The 22,586-nt window shown below is 40.6% G+C and overlaps 1 protein-coding gene across 1 annotated transcript; it reads left to right on the plus strand.

The window, feature by feature from the left end:
* Positions 1-476: 476 nt before the first annotated feature.
* Positions 477-18,875, plus strand: LOC134864013 (lysyl oxidase homolog 4-like). Its single transcript, XM_063882739.1, has 15 exons — positions 477-580; positions 1,481-1,749; positions 1,845-2,443; positions 3,020-3,231; positions 8,324-8,362; positions 8,469-8,676; positions 9,585-9,765; positions 11,465-11,619; positions 12,045-12,212; positions 12,709-12,871; positions 13,436-13,679; positions 14,463-14,578; positions 14,978-15,114; positions 17,700-17,811; positions 17,914-18,875. The coding sequence occupies exons 2-15, from the start codon at positions 1,482-1,484 to the stop codon at positions 17,982-17,984; spliced, it is 2,673 nt and encodes an 890-aa protein (XP_063738809.1). The 5' UTR covers positions 477-580; position 1,481; the 3' UTR covers positions 17,985-18,875.
* The last annotated feature ends 3,711 nt before the right edge of the window (positions 18,876-22,586 follow it).

Consider the following 22,586-nt stretch of genomic DNA (forward strand, 5'->3'; position numbering starts at 1 on the left):
TCAAGACACAAACAATACAACTAATATTCTGTTACCGTGCATTTTAGGATATCTTTCATGTTTTTGGGAGAGAAAATCCTTATAAAATGTTGTTTTATAAGTTGAGCGTAGGTGTCCCATGAATTTTGACCATGTGAACAGCCTGTGAGAAAGTGGTTGGCTGGATTTCAATAGAGTAGCAGTATAATGTAAGTAGGTAAAGCAAGTGTTCACAAATCTGCGTTAGGGTGCATCAATTATAACATTACCTATGTCTGATTTGACTGTAACCAGATGTTTATTTATAATTTTCAGATTGTATTTCCGTTGTGTTGTGATTGATATCCATGGTTAAATGGACTTATGTGATGGATAGGACAAACGTGACCCTATGAAAAGGAGAAAAAAAAAATAGTTGCATAAATAAAGAAAATGGGAGGGATGGATGAAGTAGCAGATCAGAGGGAGTGACAGAAAAAGAAAGAGGGAGGGAGGGAGAAGAGGAGAAAACAGAGACAGCAGGACCAAACTCACTGCCTTCCTTTCCTCCAGAGCTCTCTCCCTTCTTCTCTCGTGACTCCAGGCTGAGATCAACAGATAGGTGAGTTTGGCTCCAGCATTTTTCTCTTTACTTCACCTATTGCCAAACTCTACTTAAACTTAATTATAAAAGATTTCATCCCTGCACCTGCATGAACTCACCCACGTTTCATCTTCCTTTAACAACCTTAATTATGCCCTTATATTTGCTTCAACTCGTATTTTCTTGCACTTTTGCATGAAGTTTTGTTGAAAGCAGAATTTCACTGAGCCCTGGATGGATGAATTTAGGTATTTAGGTATTTTTTCATCCTCAAAATCAATTCTCTTCTTGCCCCTTATCTCACCAGTTTCTTCCCATCTATTAGAAGAAAAAATGTATAGGGTTGTTCCAAGGGTAAATTAATCATTGCTCATTGACTAAAATGTCTCTCACAAATGCCGACCTGCTGCGTTATTTATGTGTGAGAACATTTTTATGATTGTGTTTATTTGCATTTGTGTCTGTTGGCTAAATGCATGCAGCTAAGGTTGAGGGTTTGCGGAGAGCCAAAGTTTCCGTTGGCTGGACAGAGAGGCTACTTTTAGCTTTGGTTATTGCTCCATTTACCCTGACTGGTTCAGACTGAGTGCTACACTTCCACAATGTTCCTCAAGTCCCTTACTGTCCTTTAAATGAGTGATTATTTCAATCTTTCATTTTACTGTGAAATGTCCCAATAGGGTTAGAGGAGAAGCTTTAAATTATATGTTTAGTCAGAGTATGGAATGTGAGTACCATGGCCTTGTGTGATTTGGGGGAATTTTTGTGGTAACATGTGCATATATATTTAGGAGCTCCTGCTTTACATGCATCTTCTCTGTTCTCTGTTCTGTTTGACTTGTCTTTACCTCACATCACACCTCTTCCATTTTCATTCCCATGATCAGGTCTCATCTCTCCTCCTGTTTTTCCCTCCAGGATGCTGTGCCTCAGCTCACTGTCCACACTTCTCCTCCTACTTCTGCTCTACCCCCCTGCGCTGTCTGGCCAGGAGGTGCTTGTACGTCTGGCAGGCATAGGTCGGCGCAATGCAAACGAGGGGCGTGTGGAGGTGTTCTACAATGGTGCATGGGGCACAGTGTGTGACGACGAGGTGGACCTTAACCTGGCCAATGTGGTGTGCCGACAGCTGGGCTATCAACGCGGGCTGACCTGGGCGCACAGTGCCAAGTTTGGCGAAGGACAAGGTATGTCCACCTAATTGTGTTTAGTTTGGAACCCCTAACTACTTCAGTTGTTATATATTTTAAATCTCTAACTTACCGCTCTTTATTGCTGCTAGGTTTGATCTGGTTGGACAATGTCCACTGCACAGGCACAGAGCTCTCTATTGCAGACTGTCCCTCCAATGGTTGGGGCATCAACGACTGCACCCACACTGAGGACCTGGGGGTCATTTGCAGCCCAGACAGGAGACCTGGCTCCCCTGCCGTCACAGTGGAGGAGGCTCCTCCATCCTCCAGGCGGCAGCAAAACCAGCCAAGACAGAGAAACCGACCACCACAACAGTCATATCCTCCCCCAGCCCTCATCTCTTCATCTCCTGGAAGGGGTCATGAGATTGCCCTTCATCGTAACCCTACGTCTTCTCGTCGAAGCAACCTGTCACCACAGGAAAATGGCCATGAGATCCAGATCCTCCGTAGGAATCGAGGCGGTTCCAGAGCAAACCAACAAGCCATGCCACAAGGGCACCAGCTGCCTTCACGTCTGATAAACGGTGCATCCTACAGGCAGAGACAGGAGACAGAAGGGAACAGCCCTGCAGCCGTGAGGCAACGAGCAGAGGGCCAGGCAAACCGGCAGCTCAGTGGGAACCATGTCGAAGCAGAGCCTGTTTATCCTGACGTTGGACTGGAGACTGATGCGCACTATACACAGGTAAAAACACACTGACAAACACACAAAGATTCTAGTACACTGCAAAGAAGTAGTCAAATCTAGCTTTCTTCAGACTTCCATAGATAAATGTCATTTGTGGAGCCACAGGCCAGTGGACATGTTTAATTAGAGACAAACTTTAAACCAGAACTTTTTCAGATCCAGCTTTTTCGCAGCCTTTAGTTTAGGACTCAACCACCAGAAGCTCAACAGCCCCTCTCTTCAAACATGCAAGAAACTCAGACCATAGGAAATTGCAAGACATTTATCACTTGTGTTTGGCTTTCTTTCCTTTTGAACTTGCAGAGTTTACACTTTCCTGACCATTTTGTAATCATCACGACACTTTAAGCAAATTCTCTGTTTTTCTGTTGGTTTCCTTCCTGCTGCCTGTTATATGGATGATTAGAGAGTGTGATGATTAAAGACGTAGCATGTCATCCTATGTTATTCTTTCCTCGATTGCGCGTTTACTGCAGATATTTCAAACATGTTTGAATAAAGACTACGTCATGTTTGCAAGGGTTAGGGTTAGGCACTACTCAACTATTAATCATCAATCATCTCAAATTGCAGGGATCTGAAAGGGTTCATTTAGAGGAGGCTCGTCTTCGGCCTGTGCTGTCCAACAACCATGGCGGTCTGGTGACGGAAGGAGTGCTGGAAGTGAAGCATGCTGGGAAGTGGCGTCATGTGTGCAACCATGGCTGGGACCTCAGCAGCAGCCGGGTCGTCTGTGGCATGTTAGGATTCCCTGCGGCAGAAGCATTTGACCAATACGCCTACAGGTGAGAGTGTGGACCCAGCAGAGTGACGAGGATGAGGGCGCCAGAAAAAGTGTGTGCATGTGTGTGTGGCTGTGAAAGGGATGGAAAAGTGCGGTGGACTACACATCCCGTCACGGATTAGGCGGCCCCGTGCCTGGACTGCTGTTCCTTCCCCCTGTAGTAGAGGTTAACCTCAACTGCTGTCATTAGAACAACCACAGTCGGCATGCATGTCCACTGTGGCATTAGCCGAACCCGGCCTGTCTGCCCATTGGCTGAGGAGGCCTCTGCACAGACCTTTAAAATAGTCTTAGACAGTATGTTATTAATGTCAGATCCAGACGAAAAGATTATCATCATCATCATCATCGTCATCATGGTGTGTGTCTTTACTTGAACCCTCCCTTACATGGTTTCTAATCTCATACAATTAAGAAACCTTCAGTTAAAACTGTTTGCAGGAGCATTTTCCAAAGCAGGAAGGCATTTCTGAAGTCTGAAAACAAACTTTTATTCAACCTCAGTAGATTTATCATTGATGCAAGTTGATCTCTCTTTATCTCCAGCTCTAAAAACTGTTGAGTAACATCACATGCTCATTTGCAATTCAAGTAATCAGTTAATTAGCGATGCTTTCAAAAAGTGATTTTTTTACAACAACAGTCAATACAAACCGTGTCTTTTGGATAATGAATCTGAGGGGAAATATTGCAGGCTTGTTTAGAGGTGGAGGAGATGCCACTAATATGAGCTTTGGAGTATCAATCTTTCAGTAAGCTCATTAATACAATTTATATCGCACGTACAGGATGTCACTATCAAATCTTTTTAAGATTCAAGCTTCATTCAAAATGTTAACATTAAAAGATTGTTAATAATGACATTAATAAAAGCTAGTACAGAGGCTAGTTAGGGATAACTTCAGGTTTGTATTTGTTGTATAAGTCTTTTATTGTCCCTTGAACATAAATCGTCTACCTTTAGCCATCAATACCCGCTTCAGCAACTACACAAATTTTCAAAGCCTTTACACATGTGCCATAGAAAAACCCAACACCTCACTTACACACACATTAAAATACATCCATGCCTCCGCCCATCTTACAAGACCTGTCCAAAATCCATGTACGCATTTCACAAATGAATAAACACACAAATACACACACAAACACACACACACACACACACACACACACACACACACACACACACACACACGATTGTGCACACCAAACACAACCCTATGTGGGTCTGTATGTCTGCCCACAGAGATCTTTTTATGGCATGGCTAACAGCACCACTGTACTGACCGCTGGCCTGCCCTGCACCAGCTGTCTCGACATGTTGCCAATAATTACTCCTTGTGTCCAACTCTGCTGTGCACAGCAGCACGACACAGCCTGCCTCTCCTCAGCTGCCCTGTTAACCACAACAACCACAGCTTAGTAATTAATGCTAAATGAGTGTGAGAAAAACTAAACCTCAATTCTATCAGATAGGTGCTTCATTTTGGTGAAGAAGACTTTTCAACTCCAAGGTGGTCAGCATGTTCCCCGTGCAAACTTTTAAATATGGACAACGATACTGAAAAACATCTTGGGGTGGAGAAACATCATATAACTGTGCCAAGAATTTGACCAGTCGCTTGTGTAAAGAGTGGACCAGGCAGGAAAATGTTGTTTGTTTTTTGTCTACATCATCCCTTTGATTTGGGAGTCGAATGGGGCAGCCATTTTTGTGTTGGACAGTAAAAAAAACAACGATAGAACAAGTTATTTGTTTCTTATCCATTTAGAAACAAAAGCCATTCTGTTTTCACACTGATATCATGGTTATTGGGATGGCAATGTCATTCGCCCATTCCTGTAGTTAGGTCTAGACAACATTTTGGAGAAAAACATGGCATGGATGACCAGAACATTTAGCATTATTGGTTCTCTGTGGATAAGGCACTTTTGGTCACTCCCTGACTTTTATTTCAGTATCACAATGAGGTTAACACTTAGTAGATTTAGTTTGATATGTATCCAAGGAAGATAGGATGTGATAACAGTCACATCCTGTCTTCCTGGTGCTACCCACTTTGCTGTCAGTGGTCCATGCCTGCGCTTCTCAGGCTTTGTGTCCACAGCTATAATTATGGTTTGAGAGATGCTGTAGAATATTTTCTGCTCTTAACTGAACCTGCTGTAAACCCTTTGCTGTGTCAGCACTTCCCTCTAAGAGCATGTGGTTGTTTCTTTTTTTTTTTGGTGTGACTGCATTTGTCTCAGCCTGTTAAGTTGCCCAGCTCCTTTTTACAGCTGCTTAAATACGCCTCTATTTTGCTGTGCTTACAAAAGGCAAGCACTAAAGCCAATTTCAAGCTCACTTGTTTCATCACATCTATACTCTCTTTGAGGCTGACAGTAACTTCAGTTATTCTAATTTGCCTGAACCCACTGCTCCTTCAGCCCACCCAATCGTGTCTCCTATAAAATTACGTTCCAACAACTAAACTGCATAACAATCGCAGCTTGAAACACATGGCTAATGTTGTAAATTAAAACAACAGTGGTCTCCAGGGTGACAGGTCTGTGTTTAGTTTACCTACCTATCCACTCTCCCAACTCACTCTTCACAGACAATTAGACAAAACATTTCTTACAAACATATTTGTTATACGTTAAAGATTAACAGAATCCAGGAGAAAATGTGTTCCCTCAAAACATATCGATAGTATAGTTTTGTTGTATGGGAACGTGAATGCCCCTCCTCAGTTAAGGCCGTTTTTTAGCACTTTTCATGCTTTTGTGGCAATTATGCTGAAAAGCCACAATTCATGGAAAGTAGATCAATATGACCCCTTTGAGTTTTGGTTCCATGGAGGTTGATGGGACAGTCTAGAGGCTGAAATATATTTGGATCCTCTCTCCTCAATGGGCCGATTTATTCCCGTCAGGAAGCTTTGCATTCATGCAGTATAATAATAGGTTATCTCTGTTTTCCTGACAGTAAGATACCCTATCCAGTGTGGCTTATGGTATTGTGTGGTCATCCTGAACCGTATGAAAGTGTTCTCCCGATTAAAGTGATTCAGCAGTGCTGCAGTCCCAACCTGTTTTCTGTGCCTGAGGCTTGATGCTGTTGTTCACTTCCCTACCTCACCATCTCCTTAAAAGGTGGAGAAGAGCCTCGACTCAGCTCAAACGTGTGTGTTATCACCACTATGTTTTTGGCTCTCAGCAGAAAACTGAAATGTGCATTATGTGAAAACCAAAAGAACATGGTTTTTCTCCTCCTGTGAAGTTAGACAATGCACATAAAAGTGATCCAGTTCATAGAGACTTACATCACTCGCTCCTTGTTTCCCAGAGTGCATTCATAAGGTTGGGTAACAACGCTGCAGTTTTAAAGAGCTTCATTTCTACAGAGGCAAGGCAGGGAAAGTTGATATGTACGTGCATATTTCCATGTCTGGTGTGTGTGAACCAACATGCTACTGCTCGACCGCACAGCAGACACTGCCAAGCAGAGCAGGCAATTATATGGGTAGCACTCCCCCCCCCCTCCTCCCCTTTCTCCAAACCATGAACTAACACCCCCTTACAGCCGTCTCTCTCATTTTGATTTAGCACCGAGTTATAAAACATTTAAAACCGTGCAGACACACACAGATAGGCTTATAATTACACAAGCAGATAGACACAAGCAAATACACACCATCGTATTCAATCCATGGGGTAAAAAGTATAATATTTTTTCCAAATGTTTTTATTAAAGTTGCACTGATCGATGTTTTAATATTACTAGAAACAATATATATTTTTACATTTTGTCTGATAAATCAGTCGTCTGCGCTGTTTAAACTCTTTTAACAAAGCCGGTGAAGATGGTTGAGCATTAGGCGGAAGAGCGCTATGTTTTGTTACATACAGCAGATTGTCTGGCTCTGGGTTTTATTATGGGTTTCCTTGAAGGCCGCTCCAGTCTCCAACACACTTTTCATATGATATTGGTACTTTAATAACTTGTGGATTACCAGTATACTGGGGTTCTCCTGGAGCGGAAACAAATCCTGTTTTCGGTTGCCAAATTACATCATGAATCTGGTTATAAAGTCAACGTTATACTTGGTGTGGTGACTCATTTAATTCAAGCACATTCATGAAGGGGCGTCAGTCACACTGCACCTGTCTGTGGTCGCACTGGTAGATGCAAGTGGCCAGCTCTAGTGTGTGTGTTTGTGTGTGTGTATGTGTGTGTGTGTGTGTGTGTGTGTGTGTGTGTGTGTGTGTGTGTGTGTGTGTGTGTGTGTGTGTGTGTGTGTGTGTGTGTGTGTGTGTGTGTGTGTGTGTGTGTGTGTGTGTGTGTGTGTGTGTGTCATAGAGGGACGAGGGACACTTCCCAGACAGTCTGGTTTGTGAATCTTTCCTTTTTCATTGACTGCTTTCTTTTTTTTTTTACCTTGAGCATGGATTGTGCAGCACAGGCATAGGGGGGCCTTATTTGTGTACACAAAGTGTCCCTTTATAATTTGACTCTAGTTTAAGGTAAAGTCCATAAAACAGGACACATAGTTTAGAAAACCCTGTTGGAGTTGGCAGACCTCAATAAGGCTTCTTGAAAGGGATTAATGTATAGCGGCTTATTTATATTAATAGTTTTTCTTTCCACATGGACGCTCCACACCAGACATTCACTGTAGACATATAGACAAACACGGAAACAGAAATACCCATGACTGTAGAAATGAAAGATCTATAAAAAGTTATGACTAGTAGGAGGTGGTTTTGGAGGAAGAAAAGAAGAGTTATGTGATCCGTTATTGTAAATCTCCCTCTCTCTTTCTCCCTCCCTGTTACTAAGATGAGGACTATGTTTAACCAAAGACACACACGCCCTTCCCAGCATGTTGTGTCTCCTTCAAAGCTCTCAGTTTGTTTATTTCAGGGTTGATAGACATAAGGGAAGAGTAGGTACATTAAGAAAGAGAAGAAATGATGATTGAGGAGATGCGAGTGGGCACAGGAGCAGACTGCGGGAATGTGCGGTATAGGACAGCTGGTTGTTTAGTCTACTGGATGTAAAGAGGCATACTTGTAACTCCAGTGTGATGTCTCCCTCTTTTCAGGAAACTCTGGGACTCCAAGGTAGCTGATCCATCCTCCAGGTAAGATCAACATTGGCTTAAAAGTCTTGTTTTACCATTAATAATAGTGTGTCAAATCACAAACATACCTGTCTCTCTCCACCACCTTCTCCTTTTCCCATCCCAGGCTGAGAACACTGATCAGTAAGAAGGCCTACTGGGTGGAGAAGCTGCAGTGTCAGGGTGTGGAGGTCTCTCTGTCTCAGTGTCAGGCCCAGCTGTCCCTCCCCAGGAATGATGTCCCATGCAACAATGGCATGCATGCTGTAGTCCGCTGTGTCCCAGGATCTCAGTTTACCCGCAATGGCAGAGCACCTGCACCACCCGCCGTGTCGGTCAGTATGGAGGTGGAAGTTAAGAAATATAGATAACACATTTGTTAATTAAATGTATGGACTAGTTTGATCATTCAACATTGAATATAAGATCCAAATTACCTGCCTATCCTACCACTAAATGTCAAACACATGGAGAGAGATAGCATAGCCTAGCATAATTCCTGGAAGTAGGAGAAAGCAGCTAACATTAGCATGGCTCTGTCCAAAGTACTTTTAGCCAACGACTTACCATATCTTATCTTACTTTTAAAACTCTAGACAATCAGTTCATAGTGAAAGGTCAATAATTACTTCAATTAAGTAAGAAAACAAAGCAACCATCAACTGGTTAGCTTAAAAGCAGTAAACAGCTAGCCAGCGTTTTATCAGGGTCGCAAAATCTGCCTACCAGAACCTCTTAGCTCATGAAGTAACAAATTAGATAACAAAACAAAACAAAAAAGATAATAAAAACAACTGAAATGTTTTTTTTAGCTGTGTTATTTACTAAGGACGGATCCAAGTTGCTGTTTTCCTTTGTCCAGTCTTTGTGTTAAGATTTGCCAACCATCTCATGGCAGTGGTTTCAATGACTTTAACTATCAACAAGTACATTATTTACTCAAAACTACTCCTTTAAAAGTAAAAAACTTCTGCTACTTTTCATCAAGCAGTCTATCAAACCATAGGTATTGCAGGATTGGAGACAAACAAAGATGAACTAATGTGGAGGGAGCAGGAAGAGTTTAATGGTTAATTGAGGAAATAAGCTCAAAAAAGTAGACCAAATACTATAATCAGGCTGAAATCTAGAAATAAATGTTTTTTTCTTTTTAAACCCTCAAAAAGATTAGCTGAGTTTAAGATTTTCAGATCATTTCAAAAACTTTAATAATTTGCATCTGAATCTCTTTTTCTCCTTCCAGCCCATGGTGCGTCTGAAGGCAGGGCCCCGTATTGGAGAAGGCCGCGTTGAGGTGCTCAAGGAGGGCAAGTGGGGCACCGTGTGTGACCACCTGTGGAACATCGCTGCAGCCAGCGTGGTCTGCAGGGAGCTGGGCTTCGGGACGGCCAAAGAGGCACTCAACAGGGCGCAGCTTGGACAGGGTAAAATTGCCACACACACTGTACATATAGTGTACTTTCAAGTCTTTCTGGTGATTCATTTACTCACCATGTCTTGTGAAGTCATGGTGGGATACGTGTGTATGTTTAAACAAGACCATAACTGGGTATTTATTTGATATCAAAAGGAGTCCCAGCTACAGATCTGATAACCTCTGTTGAATGTAGCCGACTTTGAATCAGTGCCTGAATTCATCATGCACTCTGAGCAGGATCAGTTGAGCTCACAGATCCTTTAGACTAAACACTTCTCAGCCTAAATTGTCTGTTGCTAAACGCAGCTATCCAAGAACTATGGGGCTGAATAGACAAATAAACCAAGAGAAAATGTTTATAGCCTGACTTCTACTTCTGTCGCTGAAGCTCATTGTTGAGGAACTCTACCCATGACCAATTACAAGAGTGTAAACTATGCTATGAGCTCTAGCGACCAAAACAATGGCATGTTTTGATGTCAAAATAATCCTGTTGTATGTGAAAAGATAGCGCAGCTTTGAAACCAGGATGTCAGGCAATCAGCACTGAGCAGGACCAAAAAAATTCAGGAATACTGTGATTACTCTAGCACTGCTTTTGTTGTGGGCAGGAGAATATAGCAATTAAATTGTCAGGCAATAATAAAGTCAAACATTTTGCTAGGAAATAGACCCCAATTTCACACACTCAGTTATTGTCCCTTTTTTCCTCCTTGCCATACCTCTGCAGTAACTCTGTAATCATGTTCATTTCCTCCCATTATCTTTCTGCCTAAACGAGCACATAGCATGTCTATAATGGTGGGTGCATTTCCTTCTCTCTGCTTTATTTAATGAAGTAATTCATGGAAATTCATTTGAGGTAATTTAAGGGCTCTATTAAAGTAGGTGCTATGGTACAGTTGTGTCTGAATAATGAACATGGTTAAATGATGTAGCACTTTTGCATTTTTTGGCTTGGCCATTAGAGTGCTTCAGGAATGAGTCCAATGACACGGAACTTAGTCAACATTGGCGTTTTAGGTTCCTGCGTCCCAACGTTTTTTGGATTTTTTAAATTGGGTTTTGGTTACATGCCTGAAAAAAAGTCTGTGGTTAACACAAACTTATGAGGTTGTTGCAGAAGCGACTGTAATGCTCATGGGCAGCTGACTTAGAGGAGAAAGACTTTAAGTTATAATAAATGACATCATTAGCTATTTGAGGCCAAATTATAGGTCTTTACCCTGGGCCTCACACACCTACGCAAACATAGATGCGATCAAAGTTTTTCCTATATTTTGCCTTTTTTGGCATCTATTTTGGTGTGTAAAGTGTGGCCGTGCTGTGCAGTGTGCAACGCACAGTACAGTAATTTAAACAGAGAACTCTCTGGTTATGCTCAGTTTCAGAGCCACATCAGAGGACCCCATCATGTCTGGGCTTTTAATCCCTCTCTGTGGACATCTGTGGGTACAGAGCAATCAGGTTTATAGTCTTTTATGTACCCTGTGTGTGTGTGTGTGTGTGTGTGTGTGTGTGTGTGTGTGTGTGTGTGTGTGTGTGTGTGTGTGTGTGTGTGTGTGTGTGTGTGTGTGTGTGTGTGTGTGTGTGTGTGTGTGTGTGTGTGTGTGTGAATGTGTGTGTGTGTAGCCTGTCTTCTTGCATGTGGCCGATGGTTGGTGAGAAAGATGTGAATGAATTAACTCCACGCCCTTCTTCTGTAGGTACTGGCCCAATCCACATGAACAGTGTGCAGTGTACAGGCAGGGAGAAGTCCATTTCTGAGTGTACCTACAGAGAGGTGCCTCTCTACAGTTGCAAACACAATCAGGATGTAGCGGTACGCTGCAACGTGCCTAACACTGGCATGCAGGCCTCGGTAAGAAACACACTAAAACAATTTGAGTATTTCCATTCCCTGAAAAATAATGTATCATGTATTATTAAAAAAAATACAAGTGTATTGATCCCTTGTTGAAATGTGAAAGCTACCCAGCAATATATATGGTTTCCGTTCTTTGCGTTGATAACTATAATTCAAGAATATATTTTATATAACTCTGAAATGGCCATTACTCAGAATTAGTACTTGTAGTACTCCATTTCAGTACATTTTGATTCTAAAATGTTTATATCCTACTTAAGTGCAATATTAAGTGCAGACTTTACTTGTAACAGTGTATTTCTACAATGTGGTATTAATATTTTGAGTACTTTGCCCACCATATACAGGCATAAACACTGACAGACATTTAGCAGTGTTTACAGACTGACAAGAACACTTTTTCTCCTCATCACCTTCAGGTGCGTCTGGCAGGAGGCAGAGAGCCATCTGAAGGCCGTGTAGAGGTGCTGATGGAGGTTGGAGGAGTGAAGCGCTGGGGCTCCATCTGCAGTGAAAACTGGGGCATCAACGAGGCCATGGTGGTCTGTCGACAGCTCGGCCTGGGCTTCGCTTCCACTGCTCATCAGGTAAACAACAGAAATAAACATGTTGATGTTTTTTCTTCATCCTCTTTCAACCTCTAAGCTTTTGTTCTCTGTGCTCCTATACTCCATTTTCCCTCTCTCTTTCTCTCTCTGCATCCTGCTGTTTGTGACTGTGCTGTGTTATTACTGAGGCCTGAGGTAATTACAGGCTTCTCAAACGTCCACTTCCCGCGCACTGAAAATAAAAGAGGGAAAGTGGGGCCAAAAGAAATCCGGGAGAAATTTACCGAGCAAACAGAGTGAAAATAGAACTGAATGGAAAGGGCAGCATGAGTGTGTTTTGAGGGGGGCTGCCGGGAACATTTAACAGGCAGTTTAAAAATTATTTAAAAGAGTGGAAAATGTGATAATGTGCACTGATAGTTGTTATTGGGTTTCTTTGTTTATAGCGGAGGCTGCTATTTTCTTCTTGTTGTTATTCCAGCAAAGATCTAATGAGTTTATGTGTGAATTTCTTCTCTTTTCTGTCTGTGTGCAGGAGACCTGGTACTGGCCTGGCTCTGCAGATGCCAGCGAGGTGACTCTGAGTGGAACTCACTGCATCGGCACTGAGATGTCCATCCAGCAGTGTCGCAGGAACACAAATGTCTACTGTCCCAGAGGAGGAGACGGCAGGGCCGCAGGAGTCACATGTGTAGAAAGTGAGTCCAGAATAAGCAAACACAGGAACTTTTGCATTTGTTGTGCGATGTTATACAGGAAAACTATACTGGTCTGTAAAAACAAGTTGTATATAGCCTTTAATGGTTCCAGAGGGAGCTGTTTGAAATCTAATCAATTGCCTCTAATTATGCCACTTAAGTCAGCATATGTTGGGGCTAAAGATTAAAAGTATTAAAATGAAAAAATAATCTGTGTCAAGTTAGAGAAAGGTGAACTCATCAGACATTTGTAGCCCAATTATCATCTCTACCTAAAGGAAAACTTTTAATTTCTATATCACTTACCTAAAATACTTCCACACAAATGCTAGCACTTCTTGTCAGAATGAGTCCAAAGTGTATTCAATTCATCAAGTTGATTCAAGTTTGTTCAAGAATTAAAGGTAATAATGTTTGAGTAATTGATATGCAAATAGTCATTTTGGGGGTGAAGTAAGGCTGTATTTTTTAGAGTCTGCAATATGAGTTGCATTGTGGGCAGCTTTTGACAAGGAAGAAGGATGGAGTAAAAGATAAAAATAAACTGTGACCTTTGATCTGCAGCTGCTCCCGACCTCGTCCTGGATGCTCAGCTTGTCCAGGAGTCGGCCTACCTGGAGGACCGCCCCCTCCACCTGTTGACCTGCGCTAATGAGGAGAACTGCCTGTCGTCCTCTGCCGCCAGAATGACCTGGCCCTACGGACACCGCCGCCTGCTGCGCTTCTCCTCCCGCATCATGAACATGGGCCGTGCCGACTTCCGGCCCAAGGCCACCAGAGAAAGCTGGACATGGCACCAGTGTCACAGGTAAAAGTGAAGCTGACATTTACACATTTTGTTCCAAGCCACTGTGTTATTTAGAGGAGCTTTTAAGATCTCCATTTAAACCAAGAGCTGCTCATTTTACAGATAGGGAGGGACTATGTTGTGATTTTAGCTGCTGCAGGGTTTGGTTCGACATCAAAGGCTACATAACCTCCTCCATGGGCACAGGACTGAACACTATTATAAGGTGGCACAAGAAAAAAGACGCTACCAGATGTCAAAACATGTAATGATTGCAGTGAAATCTGAATGGAAATGGAAGATTCTGCACCAAGCACAGTGACATTTTTTACTATAAATGACCAGACAAGTGTAAAAGTATGATTAAATACAGCAAAAGACCATCTTTTATCCCCTGAAAGCATCCTCCTCACCCGGTCACACAGCTGCTGCGCTCAGAGGTGCCTTGCTCCTTATCTCAGTGGTTGTGGTTCTGTGTCCCAAAAACAAGAGGCACTGCTCGGTGTCTGTCCCCGCCACAGCCCAATCACTACCTCGACCACCAGCAAACACATGGTTTGACTTTTGGTAAAGTCTGTTCTGGGAATGGTTTTGTAATGAGAGCCACACCGATATCTCTTATCCCACTTGTGTTTTTACAATTGTTGCTCGTGTCTGTTTGACGCTTTCACAACAACGTGAAAGGATTTATGACTGCTCCATTTTTAGATAAAACTCAGGGTTTGTTTTCCCAGGGTGTAAACGAAAACAGAAACTTATTAACACATTTCCTTTCAATCTTTTCACCCTGATCCAATTCCTCAGGCACTACCACAGCATTGAGGTGTTCACCCACTATGACTTGCTGACGCTCAACGGGACCAAGGTCGCTGAAGGTCACAAAGCCAGCTTCTGTCTGGAGGACACATACTGCCCTGAAGGTGAGACATAATTACAGATTAATGTTACAATCTGTAAATCTGCCTCCCGAGACAATCTGGTAACAAAAGAAACCAGGAACGTGACAAACGAAAGAATCAAGAATACATAAAAGTGAAACGCTGAAATCCCATAATAAGCGTTCAAAATAAGCAACAAGCTATAAGACCAGAAGCCAAGCCCAAAATGATCTTGGCTTCACAAAGCCCAGCAGCTTTACGCAGCTAAGAGCTTTTCTATTCATTGTGCCCAAAAAAGATCTAGTTTTGAAATCATTTTGTTTTAATTTCAGGCTCGCGGTGGAAATTTAAAATCCACAGCCACTGACAGCAAAGGAGATTTACACCACATAGTGTTCTCTTTCTATCTCCCCTAATTTTTTTCACTTTTTTTCCTACAAGGTTTACATAAGCGGTACTCCTGCTATAACATGGGACAGCAGGGTATCTCAGTTGGCTGCTGGGACACATACCGCCACGATATCGACTGCCAGTGGATCGACATCACAGACATACGACCTGGTGAATACATCTTCCAGGTAAGAAAGCTTGTTTGTTTTTTTTTACAAATAAAGGAACATCATCGACACATAAGATTCACTTAATTATTTTAGGAAATTGTTATCCAATAAAATTGCAGAGAAAGAAAGATTCCCCCTTTCAATCTTCATGGTGAAATCACATCATTTCAGTAGCTTACACAACCTCTAAGGTCGGGCGTGAAAGTGGAGAAAAAAAGCAGAGTTGGCGCACATGAGATAAAAGCTCTGATAAAAGACTATAATTTGGGATAAATGGCTCTTGGCTGCTGTGCCATTCAGGTGTATGGTATGTATGTAGTTTTAAGGGTGTGTGCCTATTTAGGGAAAGTGAATTTAGTCTGGATTTATATAGAAAGTAGACCTGCTATTAGGCCTATTCCCAGTGGGACTGCTCTGTCAGCACTTTTACATTTATATAGAACCTGTTTTCTGCTTGAAAGCGAAGTTTGTTACATGTGTCGTCTGTTTTTGAGAGAGACATCCAATCCGCTGCGGTGACCTACTCATCTGTCCCCTGTCTCTGTCATTTGTTCTATTTTTTCACGGCAGCTCAGGTTGCAGCAAAGTGATGTTTACAGTCCCTTATTATGTGTTTGCATAAAATCAAGATGTTTACGTGTGACTTACATGTATGTGTAAATTACATGCAGGAGGGGTCCATCTCTATACATGTGACGAGCCCGTCTTGAGAGATAAAACCACACGCATGTCATAAAGCAGAGATTCACTGTTGTCACGACGACGTGGCCCAGCAGCCCTTTGAGGTTGGGATCGCGGTTCAACAGTAGTTCAGTTTCTCATAAATTTGTGTAAGAAGTGAGATGCAGCTGGGTGTTTCTTTGAGACTACCAAGAATTGACATTTTTAGGACCATACATTACGATGAGTCACGTCCACCTCAGAAAGATTGCTCCTGATTGCTCCGTCATTTAAAAATCAGCTGCACAACCTCACAGTCTTTTTCATGGCATTGACTTTCATTGTTGTGTAAAACAGGCCGCGGGTCCTTTGTTTTGCATTATTACAAGGGCTTTTAAAAGGGCATCAACTGCCACACAGTAAATTTTACTTCAGGAATACAAATTATATGCTGAAATGATTAGCTGCTCTCTACATGCCATATTAATAAATATATGCACTCCTTGGTGGGAAATAAGGCTGAAAATGTAATTAAAAATAATTGTCATCATGAATATCTATACATCTTAAATCTTTGTCTGTGAATATATAATTGGAGCCACAACATTTTAACTGTACATAAAAAAATGAGACAGGGTTGCTTTTTTAAATTTGTGGTCATGTTATCTGTTTGATGTGTGCTTCAGGAAAGTTCATTTGGGTGCTTTTCTTATATACGGCAGGCAGGCAGACAGGGTGGAAAACAACAAACCATAGCAACGAACCATGGCTACAGCCTAATGATAGGCTGCTTCTTAAATCCAAACCCAAAACTGTCATGTGCATCTCTGCATGGAGATAACAGTGGAAAGTGATGTCATGCATCACTTGAACCCGTAATTTATACATCATGAGCCATATAGAAAAAGAACAGAACAATAATCCTGTGGCTTTGCAGTTGGCCACATGAAAAAAAAAAAACTCTGAATAAAGTGAACTTTGTTTTTTTGAGTGTTTACAGTTAGATAGAAAGGTTAGACAACAGTCTTCATGCTACACTAAGCTAACAGTGTCTTACTATTTCTTAATATTCAACATAAAGAAATTGGAATGTCGATGATCTTCCTAAAAGAGTAAATAAGCAAATTTACCAAAAAACTGATATGTTGTATATTGTTATTTTAGGAGACAAATAGCCAAGTCTGGATTACAACATAGCTTTTAAAAAAAGGTAGATTTATAGGGAATGAATGCATGGTAAAATATTTGACTTTATGGTAGATGAAGTCTCAACAGATGGATGTTGATACTAGAAATAGTTTTGTAAAAATTGTTTAAAAATGTTCATGGTCTAGTTTTCTCTGTAGTTGGGTGAATTTCTTCCCCCTGATGGGTGAAGGAATCATTGTTGGTCAATTGAGATGGAAGGTTTATGCTTTTGTCTGCTGTATTGAGGGGAAATTGTTTGGATTCTGACCATTATAGTATATAGCTCTAAAAAAAATCAAGAGACCACTGCAGCATTATCAGTTTCTCCGGTTTTACTATTTAAAGGTATGTCTTTGAGTTACATTATTTCTTTTATTAAATTGTATTCTATAAACTACTGAAAACCTTTCTCTGTGTTGGAATTCAATAGACACCGGAAAGGCTGCCATACATGTAGAGATTGAGATTTAAGAACAATTTGGAGTGGTCTCGATTTTTTTCAGAGCTGTATGTAGAGATGCCTTCAAAATATAGTACCATAATAATATGCTTTGAAGATACTTATATAACCAGGTATCGTCAGTTTAGAGGAAAATACAACACATCTGTGATGCTGTTACTGCCTCTGTGCGTTGTTCATTTGCATGTTGTCTGTTGAAAAATGTACTTAGTAGTTTGGTACAGGTACAGTATTACGAGTAGGATGACAGACTGAATCATGCAGGAGCTTATCTCTACTATATTTTCTTCTACAGGTGGAGGTTAACCCATCCTTAGACATGGCTGAGTCTGATTTCCAGAACAATGTGATGCGCTGTCGGTGCAAGTACGACGGAGCTCGAGTTTTCATGTTTGGATGCCATGCAGGTACGGTGTGAAGACAGCGCACATATGCTTTCCATGTCAACATATCAATACTTTCCATATGTGTTGCTATACACTCAACTTCTCTCTGTGTGTCTTCATCAGGCGATGCTTACAGCGCCGAGGTGGAGGACTTGTTTGACCATCAACGTCAGATCTCCAACAACTTCCTGTGAATTAAGGAATGAGCATATTTAAGTACAGAATAACAGTACTAACCACACCTCAACATGTCAGGGAAAGTAGGTGAAATGACAATGACATGCCAGTTAATACAAAGATATGGGTTAAAGAGTGGAGGGTGGGAAACTGGGATTTCACGGGAGAGACTTAAATGACCAATAAGAATCCTGTTTCTGATTGTCATCTATTCCTGTTTGAAGCTCAATGAAATGAAAGGAGAAATATAGAAAGAGGAAAAGAACAAAAGTAGAAAAAGACCAAAGAAGGCACAAGAACCATCTCACCATGAAAAACTTAGACTAGTTTACAATTTGTTTGAATTTTGTAAAAAGTTGAATTACCTTGATCAAAACATAACCACAGTTTAGAAAGGTATGACATCAAGCCATATGAGAACACATCCATAACTTTTACAGTAAACTGCCAGGCTGTCCTTTATATAATATCAAATCAGGTAACGACAAAACTCTGTACATGCTTCCTGTGCTTTCACTGTTCACATTACTAATGCAGTATTTACTGTCACAACTGTGTGGTTCTTGGTTTTTTAATGATTTTTTTAATTTCATGGTGCTATTTTGCCTTATTTGAATAAATATTGTAATGTATTGCAAATGTATTGTCATGTACAGTTTTATATTACTTCTTTGGAATATTGTTCTTTAGGTCTCTAATTTATGCAGAATTTAATGTACTTGAGCTTAAACTTGTCCCTGTGTGGAAGTGTTTTGTAAATGTCATATTACCAGGACGAATATTTTCAATTGTTTGTTTTTTACCTGTTTAACATCGGTTACATCAGATTTCCACAGTATTGCGCCTTTAACCGTACAGTACTTGATAATGGTAGTGAAAGAATAAACATCAAATTGACAAACTGGTTATTCGAGGCATGGTTATTTGACTACAGAGTTTACAGAACAGAGATACTAGTTAATGTTACAGTTTCTGCAGAACATTATAGAAATTTGCTAAATAGATTCCCTTATTCTACTGACTAAATGGTAAAGAATGATCACACCTTGTCCCTGGCAGCAGTTCAGCAGGTTTCAGAGCTTTATGCAAGTTAAAAGTCGGATCCCAACAGCATGTAATCTTTTGCTTTATTCAGCACACAAACAAAAAAGATCTTCAGTAAAAAGTTTGAACCTTCAACAATGACTGTGTTTCACATCTTTTCCCAAGAAGCCTGTGCTAACCCGTATTTTATGGCTGTTTCCAACCTCTTTCCCACTGATGAACACATACAAACACTGTGGAAACTCTCCCAGCTGCCCATTGTACCATTACATAGGCTATACTTTATATGTGTTACTCCACTTTTATGAATTGGAGTAGGATGTAACTTTCCCTTTATATCAGTAAAAGCACATATTAGAATCAAATAAGTTAGACAAAGTACTTGAAGAAAGTTTTTAAAAAGAGCACTTTTAGTAACATTTGAAGCATTAAGGTGATGACTATGACAATGAATTATTGGCCGTTATGGGATAATGCTAAATTACTGTCTCACATGCTATGCTTTTACATTTAGCTAAAATGCTTTGCTTTTGTAACAGAAGCACATATGGAGAGCACTCACAAAGTAAGCAAACCATATTAATGGTCTTTATACGGAAACATATCCGAACTTAGCTAATATTAGCTATCATAAGGTGCTGGTCATATTTAAATATATAAAGAGAACTGGATGCAGTGTTGTAGGCAAAACCCTGTTCATTCCTATAAAAGTGGCTCAGTGGCGCGTGAAGCCAAGTGTTAAAAATACCCGGGTCTTCCACATCAATTTGGCCAAGAGCAAGCGCACTAGCATTTACTTTAACCTCACTTCCCAGCAACTCAGGCACGGGCACATATGGGAGCACAACAATAACTTAACTGAATTTGGTTATAAGTCAGTTTAAAACTTTAAAAACATAATTATTTAAATGTGTGCTATTCAAGATTGTGAAAGGTTGAGTAGATTTACCTAAATAAAATACCTGCTGACATCTTTTGAATCTAAGTCAATGTAGAAAATGCTCTTTGGGCCCAATGGCATCCCTTGAAAGACCAGGAAGTCATATTTCCAGAGTGTTGCTGAAAACTGGCTTCAAACACTGGCGCTCTTCCTAGAGGCTTGGTCCGACCAAACCAAGTATAGCCTTTTAAGACTTTCTCCGACAGTAGTGTTTAACTGAGATTCCATATGTAAGAGGAAAACTGTGTATTGCTTTGAGTGTGTATTCATTAACTTGACAGAAGTACATCTGTTCTTTGGATGAGATTAATGTATGTGAATGCAATAATGCCAATCATGCTATCACTACAACTACTCAGGTTGTGATCAATGTGAGTGTCATTAGTAGGAAAGCTCTTAATTTGAAGAAGACGTGGTGATCTGAAATGTGTTCAGTAAGTGTTTAATGCTGGAAAACCCACCACCATTGTCCTCTATTGTGATGGGAAATCAAATTATTTCTACATTTTGACCATGACACACATTTGATTTGATCCATGACATACAGCATGTTCCAGGGCAGCGTTGTTACTTGCTCAGTTGTGGGTTGTGTTTAATCTAATGATTGTGTGCAAGGCACCCAGCAGGCTGCTCTGCGGTACATCACCCCCTCGTGAAGCCACAGTAAAGCAGGAGATTATAGGCAGGGGCTCAGATCTCACACGATGATGGTAAAGAGCAGCTACAATCTGTATATGTAGCTCAGCTGCAAGAACAACACAGCGCAAGGAGGTCCACTTCTGTTCTGGCAAACTCGCTATGAAAATTTGTTCACACTTGGTTTTATTCCAAACTTGAAGTTATGTGTGCACTGCGACCAGCTGAGACTTCAAGGCTTAAAAAAAGCAAAACCGCATCTAATATATCACAACACTAGAGAAAGAGCACTTAATATAAACACTTAAAAACAATATTTGAATTATCAATCCTAACAGTGCATGATAATGTGATGTGCAACATAAATCCATCACTTCTAATGCTTCTACTATACATCTTTGGAAACAAGGGAGAAAAACAAGAAAAAACCAAGAGATTCATCTTTGCAAAGGTTGTATTTAACTTGCATTCATGTTTATTTGTTATGCTCATTGTGAACTGAAAAAAAAGAAAAGTACCCAAGAACTGAGCCTGTGCCTCTTCCACTTTAATTAGCCCTGTATGAGCCACGTGGCACGTAGTCATCCTCAGTTTACAATCTCAACCAATACACAAACAGGGTCCTTTACAGCAGTAAAGTGCAATGAACGGCATCGATGTGCAAAAATAAGAGTGCAGCCAAAACATTTTTAACAAAAATGATCCTATACCTAACAATGTGTTGTATTACTATGTGAAAATGTGATGTCAACAGATTTTATTTTGAAGTTGATATAAAGTAGAAAAATTGTGCAGTAGAACAAATGGCAAATGTACAGCTCTTTCTCCCCAAAAAAGAGAGTAAGAGTTAAATATTGGCTGAGGTAAAAAAGGAGGAGTGTCACGTGGTTTGTGGTTGGCTGGGTAAAGCCTCGGAGGAGGCCGCTGCCTCCAGCTGTCGCACAAGTCTCCTGAGCCTGAATGTGTGTGTTTCAGGAAGCCGAGTTATGAAAGCCAACTCTGAATTAGGTAACATTGTCTCTCACGAGTAAAAAGTCCATATCTCAACTTTCTGAATAGAATAATGTGCTTGACAACTACTTTTTCATCTAAAGCAATTTGATGGAGTTATTATAAACCGTAATTTTACAGTAACAGAGTAACTAAAAGATCTTTTCATCTACAACTGGAGCAAAAATATGACAGAATCTGCCGCAAGAAACAACCAATACGTAGAAAAGAAAATACGTGTTAAATGGCCAATTTTCGCACATCAAAAATCTTGCTTAAATTACATGCACATTAAAAAACACATTAAACATGGTGCGACTCCTGGAAAGTCTGAACACTCAAAGCTTTTACATCCAAACACAAACCAAAAACCCTTTTCTTAATTTTAACTTCAGACTGAGATGAAGACAGAATGTCTGTCAGCAAATCATCTTTGAATTTGTTCTTCAGAATTATTGAAAAGCATCATTAGTTCTGCTTGTTGAAAATGTATTAAAACAAACCTGTAAGTAGCCATGAAACTGGAAGAGAATAGCTGCTTCGTTGGAGGCTTTCCACTTCTTAGAAAATGTTTGATAAGACAAGCTAACAGGTCCTAAACATAGGTTTTTACAGTCTATTCTCAACAATATATTCAAACAGTGATATACAGTATCCTCAGGATTGACCATAGAGATATTCAACACAGAGACTATGATGATACATTATTTATCATTTGAATTTGATATGAACAATACCGACCAACTTGTTTTATATGTCGTTAGCAACATGGCTATCCCTAGCAATTTGTGTTTGGGAACTAGAAATCCTGGTCTCAGTGCTATAATAAAGGCAGAGTAAAAACATTGAATAGTTTGTATAAGTTAGCAGATTTTTTACTAAATTATCTAGCTTAGTAGAAACAACATCAACCTGACTTTTGCGCCTGTTACCTCCTCTGTCTACAAGGCTCTTTTGTCAAGTAGATTTCTGTACGTGAATGTGGACTCTGATTGTTCTGTTGGCAAAA

Source organism: Eleginops maclovinus, chromosome 5 (assembly GCF_036324505.1).
Source record: "Eleginops maclovinus isolate JMC-PN-2008 ecotype Puerto Natales chromosome 5, JC_Emac_rtc_rv5, whole genome shotgun sequence".
NCBI lineage: Eukaryota > Metazoa > Chordata > Actinopteri > Perciformes > Eleginopidae > Eleginops > Eleginops maclovinus.

Coding starts and splice junctions, on each gene's coding strand:
- LOC134864013 (XM_063882739.1), top strand. CDS start 1,482: ATGCTGTGCCTCAGCTCACTGTCCACACTTCTCCTCCTACTTCTGCTC. Junction 8,677..9,584: donor CTGCACCACCCGCCGTGTCG/GTCAGTATGGAG, acceptor TTCTCCTTCCAG/CCCATGGTGCGTCTGAAGGC. Junction 17,812..17,913: donor CATGTTTGGATGCCATGCAG/GTACGGTGTGAA, acceptor TGTCTTCATCAG/GCGATGCTTACAGCGCCGAG.